Source organism: Mytilus galloprovincialis, chromosome 9 (assembly GCF_965363235.1).
Source record: "Mytilus galloprovincialis chromosome 9, xbMytGall1.hap1.1, whole genome shotgun sequence".
Classification (NCBI taxonomy): Eukaryota; Metazoa; Mollusca; class Bivalvia; order Mytilida; family Mytilidae; genus Mytilus; species Mytilus galloprovincialis.
In genome coordinates, this window is record NC_134846.1 from 53,543,945 (window position 1) to 53,571,079 (window position 27,135).

At 29.8% G+C, this 27,135-nt stretch overlaps 1 protein-coding gene across 2 annotated transcripts in view; it reads left to right on the forward strand.

The window, feature by feature from the left end:
• The window catches only part of LOC143045290 (zinc finger MIZ domain-containing protein 1-like), a 220,115-nt gene that overhangs the window by 142,825 nt on the left and 50,155 nt on the right, over nt 1–27,135 (forward strand). For both annotated transcript variants that reach the window (XM_076217676.1, XM_076217675.1), the window contains exon 6: nt 25,095–25,200. In XM_076217676.1, coding sequence (XP_076073791.1) covers nt 25,095–25,200 — 106 coding nt within the window. The remainder of the gene's footprint in view (nt 1–25,094; nt 25,201–27,135) is intronic.

Below are 27,135 nucleotides of genomic sequence, written 5' to 3' on the forward strand. Positions count from 1 at the left end.
CCTGACAGTATTCTTTCTTCTGTCTGTCTATCTACGTCAAGTTTCTATTTTATTTTTCTCAGCAACTAAAGATTGTTGATACCTTTTATTTGTCACAATTTTTAATCTGGATAAGCTGTTTCGTTTGACAGGTTGTCTGATCCCTTTTCCATCTTGTTCCTGTTTGCTACCAAATACAAATAAAAAGTAGATAAAGGGTATTCCCCAATGAGACAGCAACCTGATGACACACAAAAAGCCAAAAAAAAATTAGAAAATTAAGAGGTAAATGTATTAATGATTTTCAACAATAGACTTCTATACTATATTATCAGGCTCTAAATTTCTGATAGAGGCCTTCGTGTCTAAGTGATCTAAGTATTTCATGTGCCTCTCAGCTTGGAGTGGCAATTGTGGCAATCGTGGCAAGTGCATTCAATCTTAATTAACAAGGATTGCCAGTTTTCATACTGAAGGTTGGTAATTCTCTAAAGGGAACGTCATCAATAAAAACTAGCTTTGATTTAAATCATTTAAATATAAATAACAGAAAACTAGTTCAAAGTGGTGTTAAACATAAAGAATCAATCAATCAATCTAAACCTCTCTAAAAGAGTAAAAAATTGAACAACTGGTTCTTAAAACTTCTTGACAAATTTGTATTAGGGAGAAAAAAGAATTGCCACTTGTAAAGTATGCTTTGCACATTTCATAAGACTTTACCACCAGAAACTTTGCAGAATGATAATTTAGCAATCCTACCCTGTTAAGTTATCACTACATTTTTTTGCCTTGGAAATCCCCTATGAGGAGAGATGATCAGAATTATTAGATACTATTCTTTTAGTAATAAATGACAATTTTAGAATAATTAATTTAATTACTTTAATTATTGATGACAAGGAATTAAAATATTTAAAACATAAATTGTACAAGTTATTACCAGAAATTCTGTCACAAAAACACTTCATATGGAAAAAAAAACATTACTTTATTATTAAATCCAATATTGTTTCTACTCGATTCACCTTCAAATATTGATAGGTTTTGTCATCGTTTAGGATATTTCTTTATGAAATATTAATCAAAACATTCTGCCTTCTAACTGTCACAAAAATCAATTTCTCTCTGTTTGTTGAGCTCTGTCAAATAACTATCTGAAGTGTTGGGTAATTGAGCTCAATTATATTATCTGCCTCATTTGGTTCAAATGTCTTATTATACAGGAACTTCTTTATGTAATTATATTATATAATAGATTGGTGATGTTTAGGAACAATCTCAAATGTTTCCTTTATAAAATTTAAAAGGACAAATGATGGTTAAGGGATTGCGACTAAATTATGTTATTTTCATAAAGACTATAACCTATTATGGGCCAAGCCTTATATTTGAAAATCTGGGCAAGTTGTATTAATAGCGGAGTAGGAGTTACAGAATTAATTCCGTTCTTTAAATGTCATTTGTCAATTTGGTGAAATTAGCATTCAATTTTATCTATCACTGGCATTACCTCAAAGAACCTGATCAATATCATTCTTACGCTTAATTTCATGTAAGATCAGAGAATAATTTTAATTCCGAGGGCAAATAAAATGTAAAAGGTTGTATAGTGTGTTAATGTCATATTTATACAGACATTGAGTCACACAAATGTCTGGTCATTTAGGTTTTTTTATATGTTCAACAGCTTGCATATTTGAATTATTTCTTCTTATATTTCTCATAAAAAAATAATTCTGAATTATTCATAAACATGCAATTACCCATCAGTCTAATTAAGCTTGTAATAATTCTAAAATAGGGTCAAGGTTTTTATCCTTGATTTTTGATTTAACTGGCCTTCTTTTTGACATTTTCACAATGAAAAAAGTGGGTTAAGAGAATAGAACAACACTTTTTTTTAACAGAACAACACTATTTAGAATAGAACAACTCTTTTTAGAACAAAACAACACTATTTATAACAGAACAACACTTTTTAAAACGAAACGGCACTATTTAAAACAGTATAACACTGTTTAGAACAGAACAACACATTTTAGAACAGAACAACACTATAAAGAACAGAACACTATAAAGAACAGGACAACACATTTTAGAACAGGACAACACTATTTAGAAACAGAACAACACTATTTAGAATAGAACAACTCTATTTATAACAAAACAACAATTTTTAAAACGAAATGGCACTATTTAAAACAGTATAACACTGTTTAGAACAGAACAACACATTTTAGAACAGAACAACACTATAAAGAACAGAACACTATTTAAAACAGGACAATGCTATTTAGAACAGGACAATGCTATTTAGAACAGGACAATGCTAATTAGAACAGGACAACTTTATTTAGAACAGAACAACACTATTTAGAACAGGACAACACTATTTAGAATAGAAAACACTTTAGAAACTTTTTTTTTTTACATTTTTGATGTGTAGAGCTTTTTATCCTGTAAAACATTTCAGTACAAATGCACCAACTGAATGCCCACACAGATAAGCTAGCATAACAATAAATTAACAGGCTTATTTGTCTCTTAATCAAAAAAATGAATGTAAGGATATACTTGTTAAAACATACAAATAACACAATTCTGTTGACACCTGTCATGTTATAAAGGTGATTCTTAACATTTTGTAATGACACGATTATAACATAATTATTATGTAATTAAGACAGAACAAGGTTAAAGTTGACACTTCATTAGAATTTACATACATTTTACATTTATTTCAGTCAGAAAGCTATAAAATTTGTCATAAATTTAACAAATTGAAACAAACATGCAGTAGCTTATCTTGATTGCCTAGAATTATCTGATGAACTGGTAATTAGGTAATAAAATACTATATGCACTATATGATAAAAAGTTACTTAAGTTTATAATTTGAATATTTAGCTTTCATAAAATACTGTTTACAATCCAAATTTCCATCTACCAGAGAGAACAAATCCTGTTAAACTTTTCAAACTGATTTTTGGTAGACAAAAAAGGAGTATTTCCTGTGTTATAACTTACATATGTATTACCATTTCTAACACTAACAGTACAAAACAAATGTATTCTGCTTTTGTCCTTTAAATAGGATCACTACTCTCTTCACTTATTACTCAAAATTTGCCAAAATATAGCTTCTAAATATCCAGTAAAAAGTCCATGTCTACAAAATACTTTTCAATTAAAAATTAAACAAATAAGATGTTGACGATTGATTGATGTTTTTAAGGATGTACTTAGGTGAGGGTTTGTGAAATTCCAAAAATCAAGAGTTTAAAATTGATACTATAAGTGAAAAGAGCATTGGTTAAGAATCAAAATAAGCGAAAAATATTGATAGGTCATGCATGGACCTCCTTTTCGAGATATTTGATATATTTAAAATATGGCGGCAAAAGGCTGACTCAGACTTTTACCTTATATTTGCATCGGTATTATTTGGGTCTCAAATCAAAAGAAAGAAAATCAACAATCTGCTATAAGTTTGGTAAATGACCTTTTATGAGCTATTAAATCTTGTATAAAAAAATAAATGGGTGTTATGGGGCAAAATATTGTACCTTGTATTGAAATGGAAAAACACCAAGGAGTCTGAATATTTGACACAGATGCCAAAATCTTACCTAAGTACATCCTTAACATAGTAAGTTTGTATTTAATTCTTTAAAAGAAGAAAAAAACATGTGGTTGCTACTTAAAACAAGACAATAGATAAATCCTTTGTTCAATATAAATATTTAAGAGAGTTATCTCCCCTGACAACTTACAAATTCTTTAAATGTAAATTTACATATTTCGCAATTTTTTCGAAGTATTTTCTGAGAATGGTAGGACAAGTCTGGCCCTATCCATTAAACTATTTTTTTTCCAGTGGCAGTCTAAATTTATAAAAACTTTTCAATCTGGTGGAACAACTTTGCAGAACCCTTCCAATTATATTATTATTTAATTTATGTTCATTATATGGAAGAAGCATTTGCAAATTGGTGTAAAGCATCAATCTAATTTTTAGTATTATGTCTTCTTTTGTCTGATCAAGTTGACATGTCCCCCCCCCCCCCCCCCCCCCCCTCCTCCTGTGTTCACATCTAATATTTCGTTTGTATCTGAATAACAGGAAAATAGAGAGACTTATATTCTTTTTAACTTGTAATTGAAATATTAGTGATGATCACCTTTCTGCCTGTTTTACCTTTTAACTGATATGTTATTGTCTTGACTTTTACCTGAGAATCACTTAATCATAAAATTCAGGTCATCAAGGGACCACATGATCACTCTAGAACTTCACTGATGTGTGCTGAAGTATGACCTTTAACCTTACAATGAAAACCAATGTTCATCTTGCAGGTGGTGAAATTATACTTTATGTAATAGGTTATTCAGTTTAAAAGATATATGTTCTAAATTCTTTAGATGTTTTCATTGAGATTTTCACAGGAAATTTTACAGACTTTTGTCTGCTCTAAAAAAGTATAAAATTTGATTGACAGTTTTGGTTCAAAAAAAGTTTTTTTAATGACATTCGATAGGTTTTGAGTAATATATACCAGTAGGATTAAGCCTGGTAAAGCTAGTTTACATTGTTGCATAATTTCTTTGAAACTTTTAGTTATAAAATCTTTTCGTTTTTTTTTAATCTTTTAAATGTATGTAACAAGATAAAAAACAATTTTAACTTCTTGTAAGAGTTGTCTTTCTTTTATAGTAAAACTTTATTTTGACTTTTTATTAGAGTTATCTTTCTTTGTTAATGAAACTTTATTTTAACTTTTTATTAAAGTTATCTTTTTTACACCAGAATTAGTATAATTGGACCAACAAAAAAACACATTATCATTTTTAGCTGTAATAATTTGAAGTGTTCATAATAACTTGTAATCAATTCTATTGATATAAATAAAAAAACGAGAAAAAAAAAAAAGAAATTTTGATTGACTACTGTCTCTAAATTATTCATGTATTACTATGAAAAGATTATGCTTAAGAAATTGATAAAGAAAAAAAATGAATTATTTTTAATAATACATCAATTTTTATCTAGATTATCAAAAATATAATCATTTATTAGCATCAAGCTTTCAAAGGTAGATAATTGATCATTGGGTATAACCTATACACTCCAATCTGATTAGGTAAAGAAATTAAAATCATGCTCTTTTTAATACCTATACTTATCTGCATTTTAAGTAAACTTTGTCTAATAACAGTGCCTTAAATGAATTGTAAAGAAATTGAAATCTCATGAATTAGGACATATTTTAATTAGTTTCTAAATTTGTTTTTTACCGCTAATACTAACACCTCATTTATATGATCGTAACTTTCTGGTGCATTGTGTAAAATACATTGAGAGCGTGATGTATATATTTTCCAATAGATTTTGTAACAAAGAGTTATCAAAACTTTCTATATTACGACAAGTTCTCAAATTTAAATTGAAACACAAAAAAAACCAGTCCAAAGTTTAAATCTATTGAATTCTTGACTACTTAGAGAATTTGTAAGGATGTAGTAAGGTATTGATTAGCATATTAAACTTTTCAAAATGAAAAATTTAATACTTAAATTTATTGTTGGCTTCACTTGATTTTGTCCCTATACAATAAACTGTGTATCTGATCTGTGAAATTTATAATGTTGTTATAGTTTGGTTGATATTGATACGGTGAATGTAAACATTTTATATTACTCTAAGATGCTATTTTAGATAATAAAATATATATATATATATATATATATATATATATAAGTCTGAAAGATTGTGTAACAATACCGATAAATAGATGAAAAACAAAACACTAAAAAGTGTTGAATATCATTGCACAAAGATGGAAAAACTGAACAGATGATATAAATTATACAATAATTGCAAATATTTCGGCTCAACAAATGGCCTTCTTCGGTGACAAAAGTTTTAACAATAATGAGATATAATGTATAAGGTGTAAACATAGATCACTAATAATACAGGTAAGTTTTGGTCGATTGATTTTAATCCAAAATCCTGAATATAATAATATAAACACTAGACTGTAAATTTAATTATTTCTTTCTATTGATTCCATCTGGATGGAGGACACCCAGTGTTTTTATCCAAAACCTCTCCCGATTTTCTCTTTGCCTATGTTGCCATGTACAATCCTGTTCGATCACAAGGATCTTCATGTGATCAAAATCTTTCAGATTGTGATCTGGTAACCTGAAATGTTGGCTGACAGGAATATACGGTTTTTTTGTGAGGTCACTCCTGTGGCCATTGAGGCGTTTGTGAAATGGCTGCATAGATTCACCAACATATTGGAGACCACATCTAGGACACTCAAGAACGTAAATCACGTTTGAGCTTTTGCAGTTGACATTGCAGAAGATCTTGTATGTCTTTTCTGTGGTCTTACTGTGAAATGTTGATGAATGCTGCAATTAGTTGCAACATTTGCAGCGCTTATCCCCACAAGGCTGACAATTACCTACAGTATGGTTAGGTTTGGAAAGGTCAGCACGGACAAGTATATTTCTCAGGCTGTTAGGTTGTTTGAAGGCAATCATGGGAGGCTCAGGAAAGATTTTGGATAACTTCGAATGTTTCTCGATTGCTGTCCAATGATCACGAATGGTCTTGAAACTATTTCTCAGGCATGGATGGTAGGTGAGCACACATGGGATTCTTTTACTTTTCTGTTTATCTTTGTAAGTTAGCAGACTGCTTCTGGGGATGGATTCCGCTTTTCGAAAACTATTTTTGATGTTTTTGTGTTTATATCCCCTTCTTTTCAAATGTCCTTTAAGCTGCCCCAGACGTTGTTTTGCAGTGTCTTCAGAGGAGCAGATTCGCCTTATTCTTAGAGCTTGGCTGTATGGAATGCTCTTCGTGCAGTGTGGAGGATGGCAACTTTCAGGCGACAAGTATTGATGAGTATCTGTAGGTTTAGAGTATATATCTGTGTTTATTATACCTACAGAGAGGGTGCTAGATGTATCAAGGAAGTTTATGGTGGAATTAGATGTTTCATGGGTGAATTTGATGGTAGGGTGTTGATTGTTAGCATTTGTTATAAAAGTTTGTAATTTTTGGTCTCCCTTGTCCCATTTCATGTCAACGTCATCAATAAATCGATACCAGGAAAGCGGTTTTTCGATGGAGCACTCCAGCTATATATATATATAGGGAGAGAAAAAGTGCATAATATAGGTTGGCGCAAATATGACTGTCACTAGCATATGACTGTCACGTGTGTATGACAAGATAGAATTATTGATACCAGTAACCCAGTTAGAGGCTGAATGTTTTTTTCTTCTGATTAGCTTCTCTTACATACAGGAACTAATCAGAAACATAAATGTTAGCATCAAACTTTTTCAAATAATTAATTGACATGAAACAATAGAGAATCAATGTTGAGGGTTTGACTGCTACATTGAGATGAAGAACAGCAATAAAAGAACTGTTCTTTTTCTTTTTTGGTGTTTTGGCATAATATTCATCAGAAATGTGTGTTATGACTTGATACACCTTATCATTTCTTTTCTAACTTATTTGGATAAGTGCAATATACTAAGTAGTAGTTATGGTCTTAAGTATCAACCAGAGACATATAATATGTATTATGTCTATGTATCTACCAAGACAGCAGAACAATGATTTGTAAATATCAAATTAAAATGGACCTAACTTATCAGACACGATTTAAGTTATAAAGAACAACCATGAATATTTGTAAGGGCAATCCTTCTTAATATTGTAATCATTGGTTTGGCCAGGGGACTTAATTTTAAGGGCATAGCATGACTGTGGTTAAAAGTCTTTTCGTATCAATTAATACTTCAAATCTTTAGTTTTACATTTTTGTTGCATTATACAAAGTCAATACATCTAATAACATCACAACCTTGTATCATTTTTATTATTTTATTTTTGGCAGTTTCTTTTGATGATCATGGGGTTGGCAGACAGTTTGTTTGTTTAAATTATAACAAATGTAGAAACAGTATTTGGAGATAAATAGATCTTGACAGTTTAACTTGATAGATGGTAAATTATGAAGTCACTGTCTGCAATGAAGATTCTTATTTTCTGTATTATTGCCAACCAAAATATTTAGAGAATCTTTCTGATTTAAGTTTATGAAGTGATTATCAAGGGGCATAACTCTTTGATAATCTATTTAATTGTAAGTTAATTAACTTCACAAAACTTTTTGAAACTGATATGATTTATAAGTTGTATAAACTTTTTTATGCCCTACCTACCATAGTACAGGGCGGGACATTGTTTTCCAGAACAAGTGTCCCTCCATCCACTCAGGTTCATGTTTTAGTGAAAAGTAGTTTTCCACTGAATTCTGAATTCTGCCGAATATGCATGAAATGATTGCCCTTAAAACTGATGCAAACAATAATCAATTAGTCAATTGATTGATTATGGTTTAATATCACCTATTTGACATCTTTTAGTTAGTTTTTTGCCAACATTTCACCATTTATGGTTTGTTCTTACATGTGAAAAACCATCATTTTTAGAAACCAACATTTTTACAACTTTGAAATGTTTTTGCAACAGTCAGTCTACATAGAAGGGTGTTATTTTATTAAAAGTATGACTTTTTAATTGCAGTCATGTAGACTTCCGCATAAAGCAAAAAATATAAGCTGATGAAACTATCCAATAACGTAATCTTAAAAACAGACATGTTGATGTTCATGTTAAATTTTTTTACCGCTAATAATGATATCATTTTGACATTAAATGTTATTTTTGACAATAATGTACTCTTTAATGAAGATTTCTGCTTAGTTTCATAAATACATATAATTCCCATACTTCATAACCTTTACTTCACAACAACGAAGCTAATATGCCTTTTATGTAAAACAAATATTTCTTTTGTAAATCCCTAGCGACAAATGTGAATTTATATCACAGAAAATAGTCCGAATGATGATGAATGATGGGAGCATTTTGTAAAGATTACCATGTATACTCAAGAGGTATTAAACATATATAGGATCAATGGTAAAACATTGCGTTATAACTGATCTTATGGTGTATATCATAAACTGGTCGTCATCGACATTCTGTTGGAAACCACTTACATCAAAACTTATTAAGCGTGATTGCCAGGAAGACAGAATTGCTACTCTCTATGGCTTTCCGATTTTCTTCTTTATTGTCCATGCAGTGACAAATAAACGAAATTAAAGAAAAAGCATTTTCAATAATCAAGCTTACAGAATTGCCATCAGCGTAGTATCTCTGGTATTGATCTCAGTTATCCTCATTAAAAGTGATTGATTGATTAAATCTTGTAAATATTGTTGTGATTCCTTTGTTGGTTGTAGTGTACGGTGGGGTCATAAACCTGATTAGCTGGGTTTTAGAACATCGGTTATTTACAAAATAAGGTGTTTTTCATCGCTTATTCACTTTCGTTTTGTTACTTATGGTTATAAGAAAGTAGACAACTGGATTAGAAGCTGAATACCGAGTTATTTTTTTCACGTAATGAAATTTACACGATTTGATTAGAAAAAGACATTATCCTATATTAACTTGTCTGGCTGCCATAGGACAAGTCCGAATAGTAAAGCATTATTTTTCATTTCTGCCTCAGAAGTTCTCAGACAATAACATGACTTTTTTTTTGTAAGATTGGTTACGAAAATTAATAAAACTTCAATTAGATTGAGGTTTAAGAACATATAGACTTTAACAGTCAGCTCCATACAGTCAAATGCCATTATAGTAAAAAAAATAATCTAATGTGAAAAAGAGATACGAATCCTAAATGATGGAATAAAAAACAATGACTGAGTATTGTCAGACTAAATATATATGAAGAGACTTTTATAAAAAAAAAAAAAAAAAAACCTAAAAACCAAACATTCAGCTCTACATTTTGCACCAGTCCTGTGAAATTTATTTCCAAATTTGGTTTTAAGCTGAATTTCCTCTTCCTGACACGTTACTAAAATGTACGATTTTTCATATTAACTATTGTTACAATTGAATAAAAGTATTTACCAATTAAAGAGCCTCTCGTTTCAATACTCTTCCTGAATTTGCATGAAATATTTGCCACTTGACATTAACCAAACAACAATCAATCAATCTCATGAAAATAACGACATACATTTGTTTACTTATTGTAAATTAAATTGAATATCAATATATTGAACAGGGAACATTTATAACAATAAAAACCATCTACATAATAATGTATTGTGTCAAAATAAGTGATATTATTACGATATTGATCTCAGGGCCTCAGTGTGATTGACTGATTAAACTATTGATGACTTCCCCAGTGTCTGTCAATTGTAAAGTTGTAAAGCTATTTCCTAAGGTTTAAGTCTGACATTTTGTTTACAGAAATCCAAGTGTTGTTGTTTGATTTGCCATATTATTGTAGTGGAGGATTACTACGTTTATAAGAATTTATTGAGTAGATTGCAGTGTATGGTGATTTTTGTGGTTGTTAGACATAGAATTGTAATAGAGCTTGTTATTGATTAAAATTAATGAAGATTGTGATATGAAGAATTTGATTGTCATGTTTAACTCCCAGGAGATCGACCTTCAAATTTACAATTACTGGCAAAATGCTATTCTAAATATGGTTTTATTCACTCCATTAAAGAAGATCTCACTAGGTTTTAGTCTCGCAGAAGACAATCAGTTTTGGTATTTATTTCAATTAATCTTTATTGGTTTTTCACAAGCTTTTAATACCATATATCACTGTACAATGTCATTAAGAAAGGATGAAATCAAATCAAAGATGGCCATCATTGTAAATGAAATAATACATAATAAGATTATATCTGAAATGAAGAAACTTTAACAAAATATATATTGATTGAATATTTCTTAAGGAGGTCTGAAGGTGGCCTGATGCAAGGCAAAATTTCTGTCTGTATCCTATATACCCTAATTTTCCATTGGCAGTCCAAATTCCCACACCTTCATCTACGATGGTCTCTGATTAAAGAACCTTAGTAAACCTATTTTTTATGTATTGTTACTTTTTTTCTCACCCTGAACATGCATGAAATATTTGCAACTGGATATTAAGCACATGACAGTCAATCTACTGTTTGGATGGATGGATGGATGTATGATATCCAGTTTCAATTAACACATAGATATAGGAAGATGTGGTATGAGTGCCAATGAGACAACTCTTCATCCAAGTAACAATTTATAAAAGTAAACCTTTAAAGGTCAAGGTAAGGCCTTCAACACTGAGCCTTGGCTCACACCAAACAGCATGCTTTAAAGGGCCCCAAAATTAACTAGTGTAAAACCATTCAAACTAAAAGCAACAGTCCAATCTATATAAAACGTGCATATTCAGAGAGAGAGCAAGAGAGTCTGATAGGAATATGATCTCTGATTTGCTCTATACTGTCAACAAGCTGAGCCAGAATTTTAAGGATTTGTTTGCAAGATTACAGGGAATACAAACCCCAAAAACTACAAACTCAAGGGCAGGCATTCTACTATGCCACTGGATGTTAAAACAGCTCAACCCCGAGTGCAAGGTTTTCTTCCTGTGTTGAATTCTCCTCATTGGTGGCCTCAGGCTTTTCTCTACTGTTGGGTTGTTGTCTCTTTGATACATGCCCCATTTCCATCTTTGATCTCTTCAATCTTTAATGGTATCTAAATCTTGTCCAAACTTTTGATTGGTTCAGAAAAATACAGAAACCATATGGAGTACTTCTGCTCACTAGTTTCTGTATCTTGGGAATTATGACTTCCTGGTTGATAAATCTAACAAATTGATTTCATGTTTTGCAATATCATAAAAAGTGCAAAGTTTGCACATTTGTGCTAAATATAAAATAACATGTTTCAAAAAAGATTTTTTTTTCATAATGTAATGTCATTAATAATTTAAAGTTTGCACCATTTATTGTAAAAGTGTAAAAATTAAATATATTTCTATAAAACATTACAACTATAGTTATTTCATATCTCCCATTTATACCTCACTGATCTATAGACAAAATATTAAATTGTTCATTGAACTTTCTCAGCCATTATGGGATAAAAATATCAGAATGTTACCAACAATGTCAATTACCATTTCTTATTATTTATTGATTGAGTAGAAATGAACTGCTTAGAAAACAAGGAAATCCTGTAGGCCACCAACACTGGTTAATAACAAATAATGTTACACTCTGTGTCTTCTGCTAATAAAGTGCTTGATTTCCCTCCATAAATTGATTACTGCAGGAGATTATTGTAGTCAATAGCAGTTTTACCTGTTGTCGATAAAGAGTTCATACATCTTACTTATGTAATTATCTTTTTACAAATCTATTTCAGTTATATGATATGTCTGTTATGAAGTCAGTACTTTTCTGTTGTATCATCTATAAGTGCTTTTTAAAAATAACATTTAGTTATCACCAACCCTTTCACTATTTAGCTTAATTTTACAGGAAATCATTTACATATCTATTTGTGCAACTTAACTGTACTGTGTTACCTTTGTCTGTCTGTTCAGTAGCCCTGTCATTATAGTGGATTTTGAAGGTCAAAGGTCAAGGACAAAACTGTTGTCAACAAAAGACAATGATTTCCTCCAAGACCTTGACCTCTGAGTCTCAGACCTTGAAAATTATAATAAATAAACCTTTTCTGGATTGAATTTGATGCTGTCTCTTTTGCAAAAACATGATGCTAATCTTGATTATTGACCTTGAAAATAGGGGTCATTTGATCATTATGGTAATTTGTATGTTAAAACTGATTGTCAGCAGACTCAGCACCAGTTAATATAAAATAAATCACATGTCTTGACAATTCTTGAAAATAAAATGACAAAGATTATGACCATTTCCCATGTCAAGGTCAGAGGTTGAAGAGCAATTTCTAAGGACAGTTGTTGATAAAATGAGTAATCTCAGTAATGTGCTTTGAATTGATTTGAATTTAATAAGTTACACAAAATCATACCATCTTTATTTTCTGTGTCTACTAATTGGACAATGATCATAAATTCTTTACACAAGCTTGAAATAGATTACATCATTTTATCTGTGTATAATAAACATTTGCTTGATTTTATATGTAGCAGAAGATAAAAGCCCAGGATGTTGAACAAGAGTAGATAATGCACAGATTAAACAAATTGATATGAAAGTGTTATTGATGTTTAGAACTCCTGGTATGTGTTGGTAGCAGAATAAAATACATGATGACAGAAATTGCAATAAAATAGCAACAGACATATTCTTTCAGCTTCTTGTCAAGTTAAATAATTACTTTTCCTGTGTTTATTACAAATAAAAACAAATCTGTGCAACTTTGCCAAATCATTATATTGGCATAAACTTGAAAGTGGAAAAACCATAAAAGCAACAATAGCCCAACTATTTTTCAAAACGTCTTGGCATAGCATATAAACATGGTATATTAGGATAGCAGCAGCATTCATCAGAATGATCAGATGTGCATAAAAGTCATAGTATTGCGGCAAAAATTATTACCCATCTAATGAAATCTACTGATTTTTCAGAAATCAGATTTAAAACTCAACATTGTTAGAGTTTTCTTTTAGGAAGGGAAGATAAAGGGTTAAAAATATTGCAAGTTCCCTATAAAATCATAATTAAGCTTTTAATTACATATTTTGAAGTATCTCTCCTTGATACCCTCATATTTATTTAACCTGCTCAATAAAACTTCATAACTCTGCATCTATGGGGAAGCTAGATACACATTTAATTCATGCTAACAAAGTAGTAGAACCTGCTGACAGGGGTTGTGCCAAAATGTTATATCACCCAGCAATTCCTGATGTAAATACTAATATTAAGACTTAATCTGACAGGGAACCCAGCAAGGGAAACAGAACAAGATTGTTGACAGACAAGTTAAGATATGTGTACACTAACAAATCTCATCCTCACCCATTATGTTGTAATTAGATTCAGAAAGCTGTGAAATGCATATAAAACAAGAGGGGTACCACACAGGAACTTTGCACAGTGAAGAATTTTTGTTTAAGAATTTAACTAATTGAAATTTTCACAGATCAAATATCTTTTTTGTTTTATTATAAAAAATGTAAGAAAAGATCACTATCCTGTCTTTTTTCTTTGATCCTTAACACTTTATTTAAACTGTTGAGTAATCTTTATGGTTTTTGATTGACAGCTGAGGGCACTTGGTAGTGCAAGGAAGATAACTCCGACATGATGTTTTATTGATTGTTTATTACTGTGATATGATTGTGTGGAAAATAGCTCTCCTGAGTTGGAACTTGATCTAATTTGATTGTGCTTGTCAGCTATCCAAGTTTGTTCTGTGGAGCGATTACCAGTTATCATTATCTGGGGTCACTGGCGGGGGAAATTTGATAAATCTGTTTAGCATTTAATTTGAAAGAAATAAACATGGACTTGTATGGTTTTAATGATGGTTTATTTACAGTTGGGAGGTGGTGTGTTTTATAGCTGTGATTTACGTAATTGATTATCCGATTTTTTTGTTGTTGAAAAAAAAGTTACTGGAACACATATTCCATGGATGGCTGACTTTATTGACTGTGCATTAAACATCAATTGATGTCAATTAAGACTTGTGTGGAGGATTTAAATATCTTTTTTTTTTTTAATCAATGAAAGATTGAAGTAATTTAACCCTTGGATGAAATAAACATTTGTCTTGTTTGTTGAAGATTAAAGATTTTCTTAAATGTAGTTTGTTTTTATTCTATGGTAATTGACTATTTAAGATATTCTTAAATGTAGTTTGTTTTTATTCTATGGTAATTGACTATTTAAGATAAAGAGGTTTTTTTCATTTTCTTTTTCTTTTCTTTTCTTTTCTTTTCTTTTCTCTCCTTGCTTTTCTTTTCTTTTTCTTTCTTCACTTCCTTTTCTTTACTTTCCTATCCTTTCTTTCTTTTTTATAAGTTTTAGAAGCGACACTTGCTCATCACAGTGCAATGTTTTTATGTGATACTTGTCGTTTTAATTGTGATTTTTATTTTTACTTTTTCACTAGAGATAGACGATTTATTGACTTATCAGAATTTAGTCAACATCAGACCATTTTCCTAAATCCATTATCATGTAATTGTTTCTGTCCTTCTATTGAGCAAAGTAATTCATAGAATTGTATTGATTTCTGAGTTAATAGAGACACAGCACATTTTGTAAACTTTCATCAAGGAAGAAAAAAAAATCACATTTTTTCATCTGTTATTAAGCACGAAGAAATCAATATTAAGTTAGAATTTTATTACCATATCTGAAGTGGATTGATTCTGCTGATAAATATTGAGCCTAGGATCAGAATTAAATTAAAAGAAACAATGCTTAAGTTAATCTTGTTTTAAAAGGCGTTAAATTTCAATTACTTCCTGCAGTTGCTGTTAAAGCCGGAGCTAAAAACAGATATTGGAATGACTTGTAATATTAAGTTAATTTCAGTCCAATATAAACAGCTGAAGCAGTTTATTTTTTAAGAGTACAGAAAGACATAGTCTTAATGTCAAATCTTAATGGTTACATGTAAATGAAATTTTTAAAGTGGTTATAAACAAATTGAGGGTGATATAAACAGAATTTGTTTTTTTTTTTTAGCTGATTAAGTTTGTCACTTGACAGCTTAGCTGTATGAACATAGGGATCACTTGAATTGCTGCAAACAACTAATTTTGAAAAGGCAGTGAAAAAAGATCTTTCTCAGAAAGCTAACACATTTTTAACAAAGACGCAACATGAAAAGCAGCATCAAATTTACTTTAATTGTTGTTTTGTAATTAGCACATCAATCCATTAACCTAAATATTTACCGGAATAATATAAACATGATCTATTCAAATTAATTCATAGTTCGCAGGAAATTGATAGTATGGTGTTAATCAGTTCAAGATTTATTATTTCATCAGAAATGACATACATTTTCAATGACAATTTATGGCAAAAATTGGATCTACTTTTCTTCAGACATTCTTTATTATTCATATCATGGAAATTAATTGTTTACCATTACTTTCGACTTTTTTTTCTCTCTCTTTTTTTTTTTTAACTTTGATTTAATTTTGCAGACATGTTTGAATGCTGCTGCTTAAAAATGATTTGTTTAATTCAATAGCATTTATTTTCAAACCCGCTGGAGAGTAAGAGGGTGGTATAACAATTTCTTGTTTGCGCTATTGCTATTGTATTTTTGGCGAGTAGGTTTTTTGTTCTGACTGTCATTACGATTTCCATACCGATCACATTTGATAGAGAAACGATTATTCTTGTAATAATTGTCTACTTAATAGAGTAAATGCGTAGTTTTCTCAGTGGTTAGTTCACATCAAAAGTATTGTATCTATAATGACGGAAATGAAAACATCTTTAGAGTAGCTTAGCGGAAAAATCTCGAATTGATTTAAATTGATTTACACAAAAGCGGTTAGTTGCTGTTGTGCATTTTCTGTTACTGCATGACAGGATTTGCTATAAAATGAAACCTTTGGAACATGAGGATGACGGTTGAACCTAAATTGTATCAAATTGATCGAGAATTATAAATTTGTTGCTGATGAATAGATAGATAATGTGCATAAGAAATAAATTTATTGTCGCGGGACAAATAACATAATATTCAGAGCATTACTTAAAGCAAATTTTAAATAGTTTTATTTTGCGTCACGAGAAAACATCAAATAATGTATCTTATACTCTTAGAGAATGACCTTTCTTAATCTTGACATTTAAATTCAAAAGAAATCTGATAACGGTGTGAAATCATAAAAATTTTAAAGATTTAATTAAATTGAAAGTAGTGACTTTGCTTTTTGTACTATGTTAATTTATGACAAGAAAATCTGAATAATTGGAAAGTTTTTCCCTTTTCGTGGCAATTTATTCAATTCTGCATCTAATGCATGTGATCAGATACACAAAATAATGATAAGCCTCTTTGTTACGGTAAACTTAAAATGAGACACAACTTGTTCAAAACTATGTTCTTGCATTACAATTATACATTTATTTGTCAAGGCTATTTTTGAGAAAAGGTAGCTATCAGACTATTTTTGAGAAAAGGTAGCTATCAGACTATTTGTATACCTGGACAGGAGCAGTCATATAATGGTAACTCATAGTCCATTTGTCTGTCTGTTCCATCAACAAGAAAACAAAGAAAATCACTTGCTAGCCCTTAGAGCGAGCAATATCTTTGAATTTTATGAAATTCTTAAACTACTTTAGGGACTTGTCTGCTTAAAATTTAATATTTCTTTCCTCTATGTCTGATTCTTGCATATTATTAAGTTTCACAAGCTTTTATTTCTATTAAAAAACTATTAACCTTTACAATACCTCACCTTAACTAGATATCCCTGTGGTGAACCTCAATTGTAAAGTATGCATTTCTATAACAAATCTTGACATAAATAATTATTTATATCTACTGCAGAGTGGCCCAATTTCATCAGACTCTCTATGATATTCAACATATTATCTTTGTCAATAAAAATTACCCACAATTACCCACTTAGTAATGTGTCGTCTGCAACAACAAACCCTTGCTATTTACCATAAATAATGACAGGAACAATATAAACAACCAATATATCGTGTATTTGCTTCCCAAATTTGTCTGGCCATGCTAAAAATGTCACTTAGAAGTAACTTAAGATATCTTAAACTGATTGAAATTATTCATAAATGGATTTTGTTTGTAATTGAGTTATAGAAACTTTAAAAGATTGCAGACAATTCGGCATAAAAAAGTTGTATTTAACATTCTAGATGTAATACAAGATAAGATAATGGGGCTGAAGCATTAGTGTACAGATAAATGAATATGTTAGAAAAAATAATAATACATAGATTGTATTTATAAATTACTTTTAAATTGTAACATGAATTCAAAAATTGTGGTTTAGGCAAAAAAATCATGCAAGCATGTTGCTGGAAAAGTAAAATAAAAAACATATAAAAGTATAAAATTAATTGTTATTCAATCAATTAAATGGTAATATCATTCTGACAATTCAGGTATACACAATTAATTTTCAATGAAAATAATTGAACAAACCATCAGAAACTAATATGTTTTAAATAACCTGACAAAATATCTCAATTATACACTATAAATCACCAACTACAGCACAAGCAAAAATTGATATTTTGCAAAACTAATTCTGTGAGAATGTGCAATTGTAAAAAAATTATTTAATGACCAGTAGTGACATTATAAGCTGTGATTGAATTTGTCTACAATTGTATTGATGAACACCTACAGTATAATATGACAAAGTTTATTTGTAATTATTAATTTCTAACGATTGATCATCGGGTTCAATTAACGTCATCAGTTTTTCTGCCAGTTTAGTTCTGTAGGTGGTAACACAGAGGTAAAAGTTGTCATGATTTTACCTAAAATAGTATTTTTTTACAATAAAACATCATTTGTCTAAATTTGTATCAGTTAATTAAAGAATGATCTTTTTTATTGTGACGTTGCAATCAGACATAAGAGTGCCCGTACTTGATGCTGAATTGTTACATATCTTTTATATTTGACAAAAAATCAGGTAGAATGTAACAAGTGGAAGGAATCACATTTTGTCATTCTATACTATTCATATAGTCATAGTATGTTCAGTAATTGCATGGTCATAGTATTTTCTCTGATCACATGCTCATAGTATGTTCCGTAATCACATGGTCATAGTATGTTTTCAATACTCACATGAGACCATTTATATACTGTAATCACATGAGGCTAGGCTAAGTAAAGTCATATCATAAGGCTATTCTATTTACTGTATGTTAAAGCTTATTTTGTCAGGAAAAATCACAGAACTAGTGAATAGTTGCAGGTTTGTCAGAAAAGGACAAGTTTAATCACATTTATTAGAAGTACTTATGAGGTATATATTCAAGCTCTTTTATTCATCCTTGTGTGGAATTTAATGGAGAAGATAACTTGAAAGTATACATCAGAAATATAAGATTCCATGACGATGACAATATTTACCTGAATCAGCTTTAAATTTGATCAGGTGTTAAAATTCATCCAGGTAGAACTACGACAAATGAGTTTCTGTACTGAAATTGACAACTTTATAGTTACACCCTTACCAAAAAACATAAATCGTACTGATAACGCTATAAACATATTTGGTACTAAAATCTAAGATGTTAACCTCTGATAACAAATTTGTACAGTACATACCTGGAGGTGTCTTTTTACTAAATGTACTGCACCAGCTAAAATTATCCCTCTTTTAAACCATATGACAACTTATCTCCTCTTGTTATATTCATCAAGGAAAGATAACCAGTGCATGCACTTGGATACCAGTTAAAGAGTTATCTCCCATGAAAATACTTTGCATTGATTAAATAATTTAAAAAGAAGTTCTGTTCAGTGTTGGGTTTTTTTCTGCTTTAAAAATATAAAACGCAATAGCTTTGCATTAAATCAATTACAAGGTAGAAAAGTATTTAACTATTTATTCGCCAATATTGTTTATATTTAGATAAAGTTCAGATACATGACACTAACTAGAGCTATTTCATTAACAGATAATAAGACATTGTAAGAAGAAGATCTTTGTATTAACAATTAATATAAGAAAGTGTCAAACAAAAGCTTTACATTTCCCTCTCCTTATAGCATTGATTGACAGACAAAAATAGAGTTAATTTTCTGGGCAATGTTATTAAAAGGTTATATAGAAGTTGTTAATCAATAGATTGTGTTTCCAAATCAAAATCATTGGACAGGAGACTTATTTGTGAAACTGACATTGTATTTGATCTGAACTTGTATTGATTCCCGGCTAATTCCTAACAAATTATTACATCTAAAATATTGATTGAAAGAAGATTTAATAAATAATGAAGCAGCTTCGGTTAGCAATGTTTCTTTTCTTCTTTCTATAAAATTACACTGATATGAATTTATAGAAGTTTCGTTGAAAGGGTTTTTTAATGTGTCTCAACGATCACGTAATGGTTGAGAAATTGAGAAGACATCAACAAGAGATGTTACATTATTGATGAAGTGATCATTAAATCAAGGATCATTTTCTGCCTTTTTCCCCTCAAATAATCGTATCTTTTCTAATTGAGTGGTCAATAAGAAAGATATATTGACATTAAGATTCTATCTGATTGTACTGGTATCTTTTCTGTGAATGAAAAATGAACCAGTTAATACTCTTTTGATTACATTGGTTTTGACTGTTAATCATGTGTTAATGATTCAATTAATGTTACCTATATTGATCAGTTAATGTATATATAAATGTTAATAAAGATTAAATTATCACAACTAAATATTATGTAAGCTTTTGGTGCAATTAAAAGGAGTTGTAAATAATTAATGGCAAAATAGTCTTGTTCAGCTGAAAGAAAATAAAACCATGAACACTTACCAAATACTGATAGTTATTTTTTTAAAATGTTTGTTTGACAGAATTGTCCAAAAGACCATTTGTAAAGTAATTTACCCTTCATATTTATAACTTGAAAGCTTATTACAGCATAATTGAAATCCATACTCAAACTTATTTTACATAAGACTCTTCAAATAGCTATGTATGATGAAACTTTAAGTGAACATCTTGTACAAGCTTCCACTCAATTGGGATAAAGTGATAAACATGTTTATTAATGACCGTTAGTTACATGTATCAGATCGTTCAATGCTCATTTAATTTTTGTTTCGAAAGTTTTGTTGGTTGTTTCAAGTTTTTTTTTTTACACAAATTTAATAGTTTTCTAGTATATGTCTGGTAATTTCTTGTCTCGAAGTGCAGAGAAAAGTTGTTTACATTAGTTAACAAGAAAAACATATTTTGAAAAACCAGCCATTTACATTTTCTAAGTTACAAAACAACCTATTAATAGGGTAAATAATTGTTTGATTATAGTTCATATAACACTCCTGTAGAATCATTTTATAAATGCGTCATAAACAAACGCATAAAATAATCTAGTCTCTTAAATTGAAAAAGACAATACGAGCAAAAAAAAACGATTGCATTAGAATCTTATAGTGCACTTGTGCATTTTGTAGGGCTGTTTGAACATAAATAGCCAAGATCCTTAAATGAATGATTTGTACGAATCTGTTGATTAGTAATTCCATGGTATTCCTGGTTGGAAATAGAAACTCCAATATGAAGTGAACAATAAGTAAATCAATTCTCCTCTGGATCAATGCTGTAACATCCATCAATTATTTAAACAATTGTCATTAGAGGGTTTGTTATAGTTAATTACAGATCTGATCAAAATATCGTATAATCAGATTATAGCGTATCAAGTTTTCTACCATATTTTTAATTTCCGTATTGTTTCATAAGATTGTTTCAGTAACTAACACATTCTTAGTTGTTACTTGTGAATGGAAGTCATATCTAAATGTTTTTGTCCATGGAAGTGTTGGGTGTTTTGGGTTTGTCTGTTGAGCTTAATCATGGCAAATTATAGCTTTATAATTGGTTTAGGCAATTTTCAATAATTGAATTCAAAATTTAAACATTATAGCTTAGCATTGTTTAAGGGTTGTTTAGTTTTGTTTCATGTGTGTTTATTGGAGGGGAGGCTGTATTGGTTGCTGAAAAGTTCCATTAGAACATATTTTAATCCCCCAAAAAATAAATTTTAAAAGGTAACCTAAAAAATGCATGGAACTGCAGAAAAATGGAAAAATATACATGATACTGTATAGGTAGGGCTATAATAGAGGTACTTGTTTTGTAACTTATAACTTTAATTTTGATGGACTAAATAGTATTGCTTTCATCTAAGAGCCCATGTTATACAATGTTCCCCATTAGGAATATTAATCTTAATCTTTTCTGTTGCAAATTACAGTTATGTTGTACTTGATAACAGCTCTGCTGACCACCGTTTTTAGTTCTTAAAAGGTTTAACAAATGCTTGTATTGCATAGCATTAATTAACCTGGTAAGATCTATATATTTTTATCTGCTAACCAGATTGTTTGTACAAATTGTCTTTACAATTGTATCAAATGCAATACTGCTGTACTGCTAACCAACTAATTTTCACGGATACATTATTTTACGTTTTGCCCTTTCTTGCCAACTTCATGATGATTTAATTTCGAGACTTTCAAATTTACTTGATGTAATTAGATTATGCAAAGATCCAAGTTTTACATATTTGACAATTTATATTCGTTATGTTTCTTATTGTGAAAGCCTCAAAAATCAGTTGGTTTACAATATTTTGAATTTGTTTTTATAATTACCCTTTTCTTATTTATATTATCTCAGGTCAATGTTTCATTTTAAATACCATAATCATCAGTTGTTAATCAAAATACTAGTATCTCAAAATATTCTCCATAAACATGAGTTCTCCTTTGCTAAGAAAATGATTTTGTTCCCATGAGATGTGCCATTACAGAGACAATTACAAGGATTATCTCCCTTTAAACAACAATCTTATTTACCCCCAACTCTGTCATTTATATCAGATATTGACAGAATAATTATGTCTGATACCCTGTTTATTTGTTAATCAATATTCCAGCTTATTAGGCGTTATTGTTTGCACTGGAGTTCTCATTTACTGAGATGAGTAATTCACTATTGTGAATTAGATCCCATCAAAGAGATAACATTTAGCTTGTAAATCAGAATGATATTTTATTCATATGTATCAATTAAGAATTATTTCAGATTCCATTTCGTTATTTTTTATAGTAAAATGAATTTGATAGTATTTTTTTTTATTGTATCAATTTATATCAATTGCTGCAACAATGCACCTTGTGAAACAAAGATGATATTGACACAAGGCGCTGATTATAGCAAATCAATTTCAGATAACAGCATCAGAAAGGAACAAACAATTAAATAGAAAGCTAACTCCTGCTTCCTATTGTAACCAAGGATGGATTATTACTTTGTCAACTTGTTTACATTAATAGGGTGAAATCTATTTTCTATTGATTAGAGGAAAGAATCGCTTGTTTTTAAATATCGATAAAGATGTTGATTAGGACAATCATATTGTTACTATGTCAGCAAACAACGCTATCTGATTTTTAGTTCAGGTTTTAAAAGGAAATGAATCAAGAGAAAAGAAGAAAAAAAATACAATATGGAAATTAATTGGGATATTTCGAGAGATTTTGTAGAATAAACCTACGCAATTAAACGAAAAGATGCATTGATACTTAATGACCGTGTAATGTGGCAATTAATTTTCATTTCAATAATGAAAAGATTAAAATAGGAATACTATTGATATATTCGAACCTTGATTAATATTTAACATTTGTTCTGAAAGTGGATAAATATTTTGAAACAAGGGATGGCATAATAAAAAGAGTTTGTAGTAACATCACTCACTAATCTGTTGAGACAGAACCAAGTGATTTTGCAGATGCTGTAAAAGAACATACAACAAATAAGATTTTTATGTACACTATTAACTATCCTTGCATTCAAGATACATTTCATTTCAATTATCCTTTGTCCTTTATTTCCAAACATTTATAACAAAATTTTGAAGCATAAAAAAAAAGAAAGTTTTTTTTTCAGATTTCATATTATGATTCTTTAATCGTTCCAATTTTGATTAGCATTAGTGGCATATTACTGTTGCCTTTCTTAAACTGTACTACTTCTGCCTTCAAAAATATAAATTGCACTTTTTACCAGATGTTATGAAAAAAACTGTATATATATATGTTCCTACCTATGTATACTGTACAACCTATGTAGACTACAACTCAATATCCAACTGTCATTCTTCATAATTCAAGGCTTTTAATTTATTTGAACTATTCAAAATGTCCATATAATCATTTTATTCTTTGAATAATGAATGTTATTTCCTGATTTTTATTCTGAGAAAATGATGCATCATGTTTTCCAAGAACTGAAGTTGTCAATTTTTATTACTTACCAGTAGTTGTTGATTTGAGTTTTTTTAGCAATGGGGAAAATTATATTTCTAATTGTAAGTACCATATTTAATCATCCAAAGGTTGTTCAACTTTAAATAGTTGTTTTAGAGGTGTTTTTTTTCTCTTTGTGATATCAGTTTTAAAACTTTTTTTCCCTGGTGTTTTTGTTCTAACCATGCTGCTCATGGGCCTACATATTCTGTGTAGTGTTGTCCCTTACTTTACTGGTCAGTGGCGGATCCAGAAATTTTCATAAGTGGGGGCCCACTGACTGACCTAAGAGGGGGCCTGCTCCAGTCATGCTTCAGTGATTCCCTATATAAGCAACCAATTTTTTTCCCAAAAAGGGGGGCCGGGCCCCCTGCCCCCCCCCTAAATTCGCCTATGCTGGTGTCAATATGCTTATTTGGCTAATGTTTAGAAACAGTTCCTTAAATATCCATTGCTGGAATCGTCTCCCCATTATTGAATTAGTAAAACAAAGAATGTGGAAAATTTCCATCTTATAAACCCTGCCAATTTGTGAATAAAGAATGTGCATCAATCACAAATAAAGCAGCAATCAATGTAATGTGTGATCTCTCTCTTATTCATCAATTAACTTAATAGAATAAAGGAAAGACTTGTAATTATCATTGACCTCTCACAGCTGTCCAACAATACTATGACAGATTTCAAGTATTGATTGTTTGTCATATTTCAGAATAAAATCTATCTTTTAAGTGTGTCGCTTTTGATTAATCGTCACGTTTGATGTTTAATTTTGATATGGTGTATAGATATCATAAATTTTAACTTTGAAATCATTTTTCACAATCATGATATTTTTCCATTCATAAGATTGACAGGTGCAATAAAAGTTCACTTTGTTTTTATTGAATGGTTATTTTAAAATGAATGTTAATAAAATCACTTGAAATTCAATAATTAATTTTGACAGTTTTATTTATGACCAGTGTAGAACCTTTATGTTCAATGGCATTGTAAGGGAAGAATGTTGAGGTTGTGGTTTTAAAACCTTCCTTGGGTTTGAACATTTTCCAATTCTATCCAAACTAAAAATAATCCCGCGATCATTAAAATATGTTATCATTATTAGACCACATTCTAAGACAAGCTTTAGTTTTACTTCTATCAAAATGTTCTGTTTGTGATTGTTTACCTTTATCTTTTATAATTGCAGATTGTCAGTAGAGTAGCAGCCCAGCCTGGATATGACCTTGACCTTGGTTATAGGTTACTTGCAGTATGTGCTGCCCACAGAGAAAAGCTGAGTTCTAAATCTTCAGGTTTGTTTTTGTGTTGTGACATATTATATGTTGTACTTTATCTACCAGTTATAATATCAAATAAAAAAAGGACCCCAACAATCTTATTCTGAATTGTTTTGGTGTCAATTTACTTTATAATAGTTGACTGAATTTATTTTGAATGTAGGCGCTCACTTTTGAAATTCTCAATTTTTTTTGATATTTTGGCTTTTACCTAGAGTATACATTTAAGACTTTTGACCAGTCCCTTTATTCAACAGTGATCATTGTTACTTCAAGATATAGCAGCAAGAATCCTGAAATAATTGCACAAGAATTGAAATTTTGTAGCAGCAGTTAAAATACTGATTATAGTCTCTTTCAATATTTTGTTCCCTCATTCATGACTTCAAACAGTCTTTTTGCCTTGCATGCTACATCTCATACAATTAAAAAAAAAATCACAGATGTGTCTTCAATGAATAACTAGGGTGTAGTGCACATAAGGTCAAAATGGTGTGAAGTCATTGTATTGTTTAAAATTGGTGTACAATAATTCAATTAACTGATATTTGGATTTTTTTTAAAACATTTACAAAATGTTCAGATTTATTCATGAGACATCACAACACACAATCCATGCTGTTTTTCTTCAAATTTGAGACCTGGTAAACAAGATTTAATTCTATACAAAGAGTTATCTATCTTGAATGATATGTACTGTCACAAAACTCTTCTTATGTTGATTATATTGACCGTCATAGCAGAATCATTTTGATAACACTCTTCGTCAATTGATTCAGTGCAATATATCTCTATAATTTCTTAACTTACATGTACTGTTCCAGACAATTGTAAAGTATTTTAAAATTTGTTCGTAATAACTTTAAAATAAAAGTTTTAAAGTGTTTTATTTGTATTTCATGTTGTCTTATACTGCTTAGGTCAATGATAACATTGTAAGTTCAAAAAAGTTTAACAGACATGATTTATTTAGACATGTATATAAATACAATAACATTAAATTGTTGTCATGCTACCAGATGATAAACTACTCTTTTATCAAAGGATGATAATAAATATTATTAAATAACCAAAATAAGTATACCTAATACATTGTATTTGTATTTTTAAATTCTTAAGATAAACACATTTAGTGTAGCATCACAAGCTATTGATTTTTATATTGATGCCCTATAGATGATTAATATGAATGTATTGTCCCACTTAGATTATAGTTTCTATTTTCATTAACTGAAAAACCTCATTGAATTAAGTATAGATTTATGTTTACTGAAGCATGGCATTAGATGTTGGACAGATCACTGTGTCTGTATTTTGTTCTTTATCCTTAATTATTATAAAAATATTGATATTGATCAAATCATGTATGAATTTTATTAGATTTTTATTTAAAGAGTTATTTCCCTTTATGTTATATGACAGTGATTGTTGTTGTTATTTCTAATCCTTTACCTAGAATATCCAAAATTAAAAGTTTTAAAGGCCAAATATTTGATATGTATGGAAAAAGGTAAAATCACAAAATTACTGAACTCCAAGGTTATGAAAGAAAGCCTATTATTTATGAAAGAAGTCAAACCAAAACATAGCAGCTTAATGTTACACAAATAGAGATGTCAAGAACTACCAAATATATTAGAAAATACAAGACCACAAAAATTCACCAACACATAACTCCTCTAAAAAAAAAATAACCATACAAAGACAGACTACAAAAAAAGACACATGGTACAATCTTGTGCATGAAAACTCTCACTGACGCTAGAAACTTTCTTTTTTATCAATTTATAGCTTATCAGTGTCTACCATTTACTGGACTTTTTTAAGGATAAATATTTAATTTTTATCTGAAAACAAAACACTTTAATTGCAAAAAATCACTGTAAATCTGATGAAATAAGATATCTTAAGACCATATACATAAACATTTGCTGCCAAAAATAATCGTGA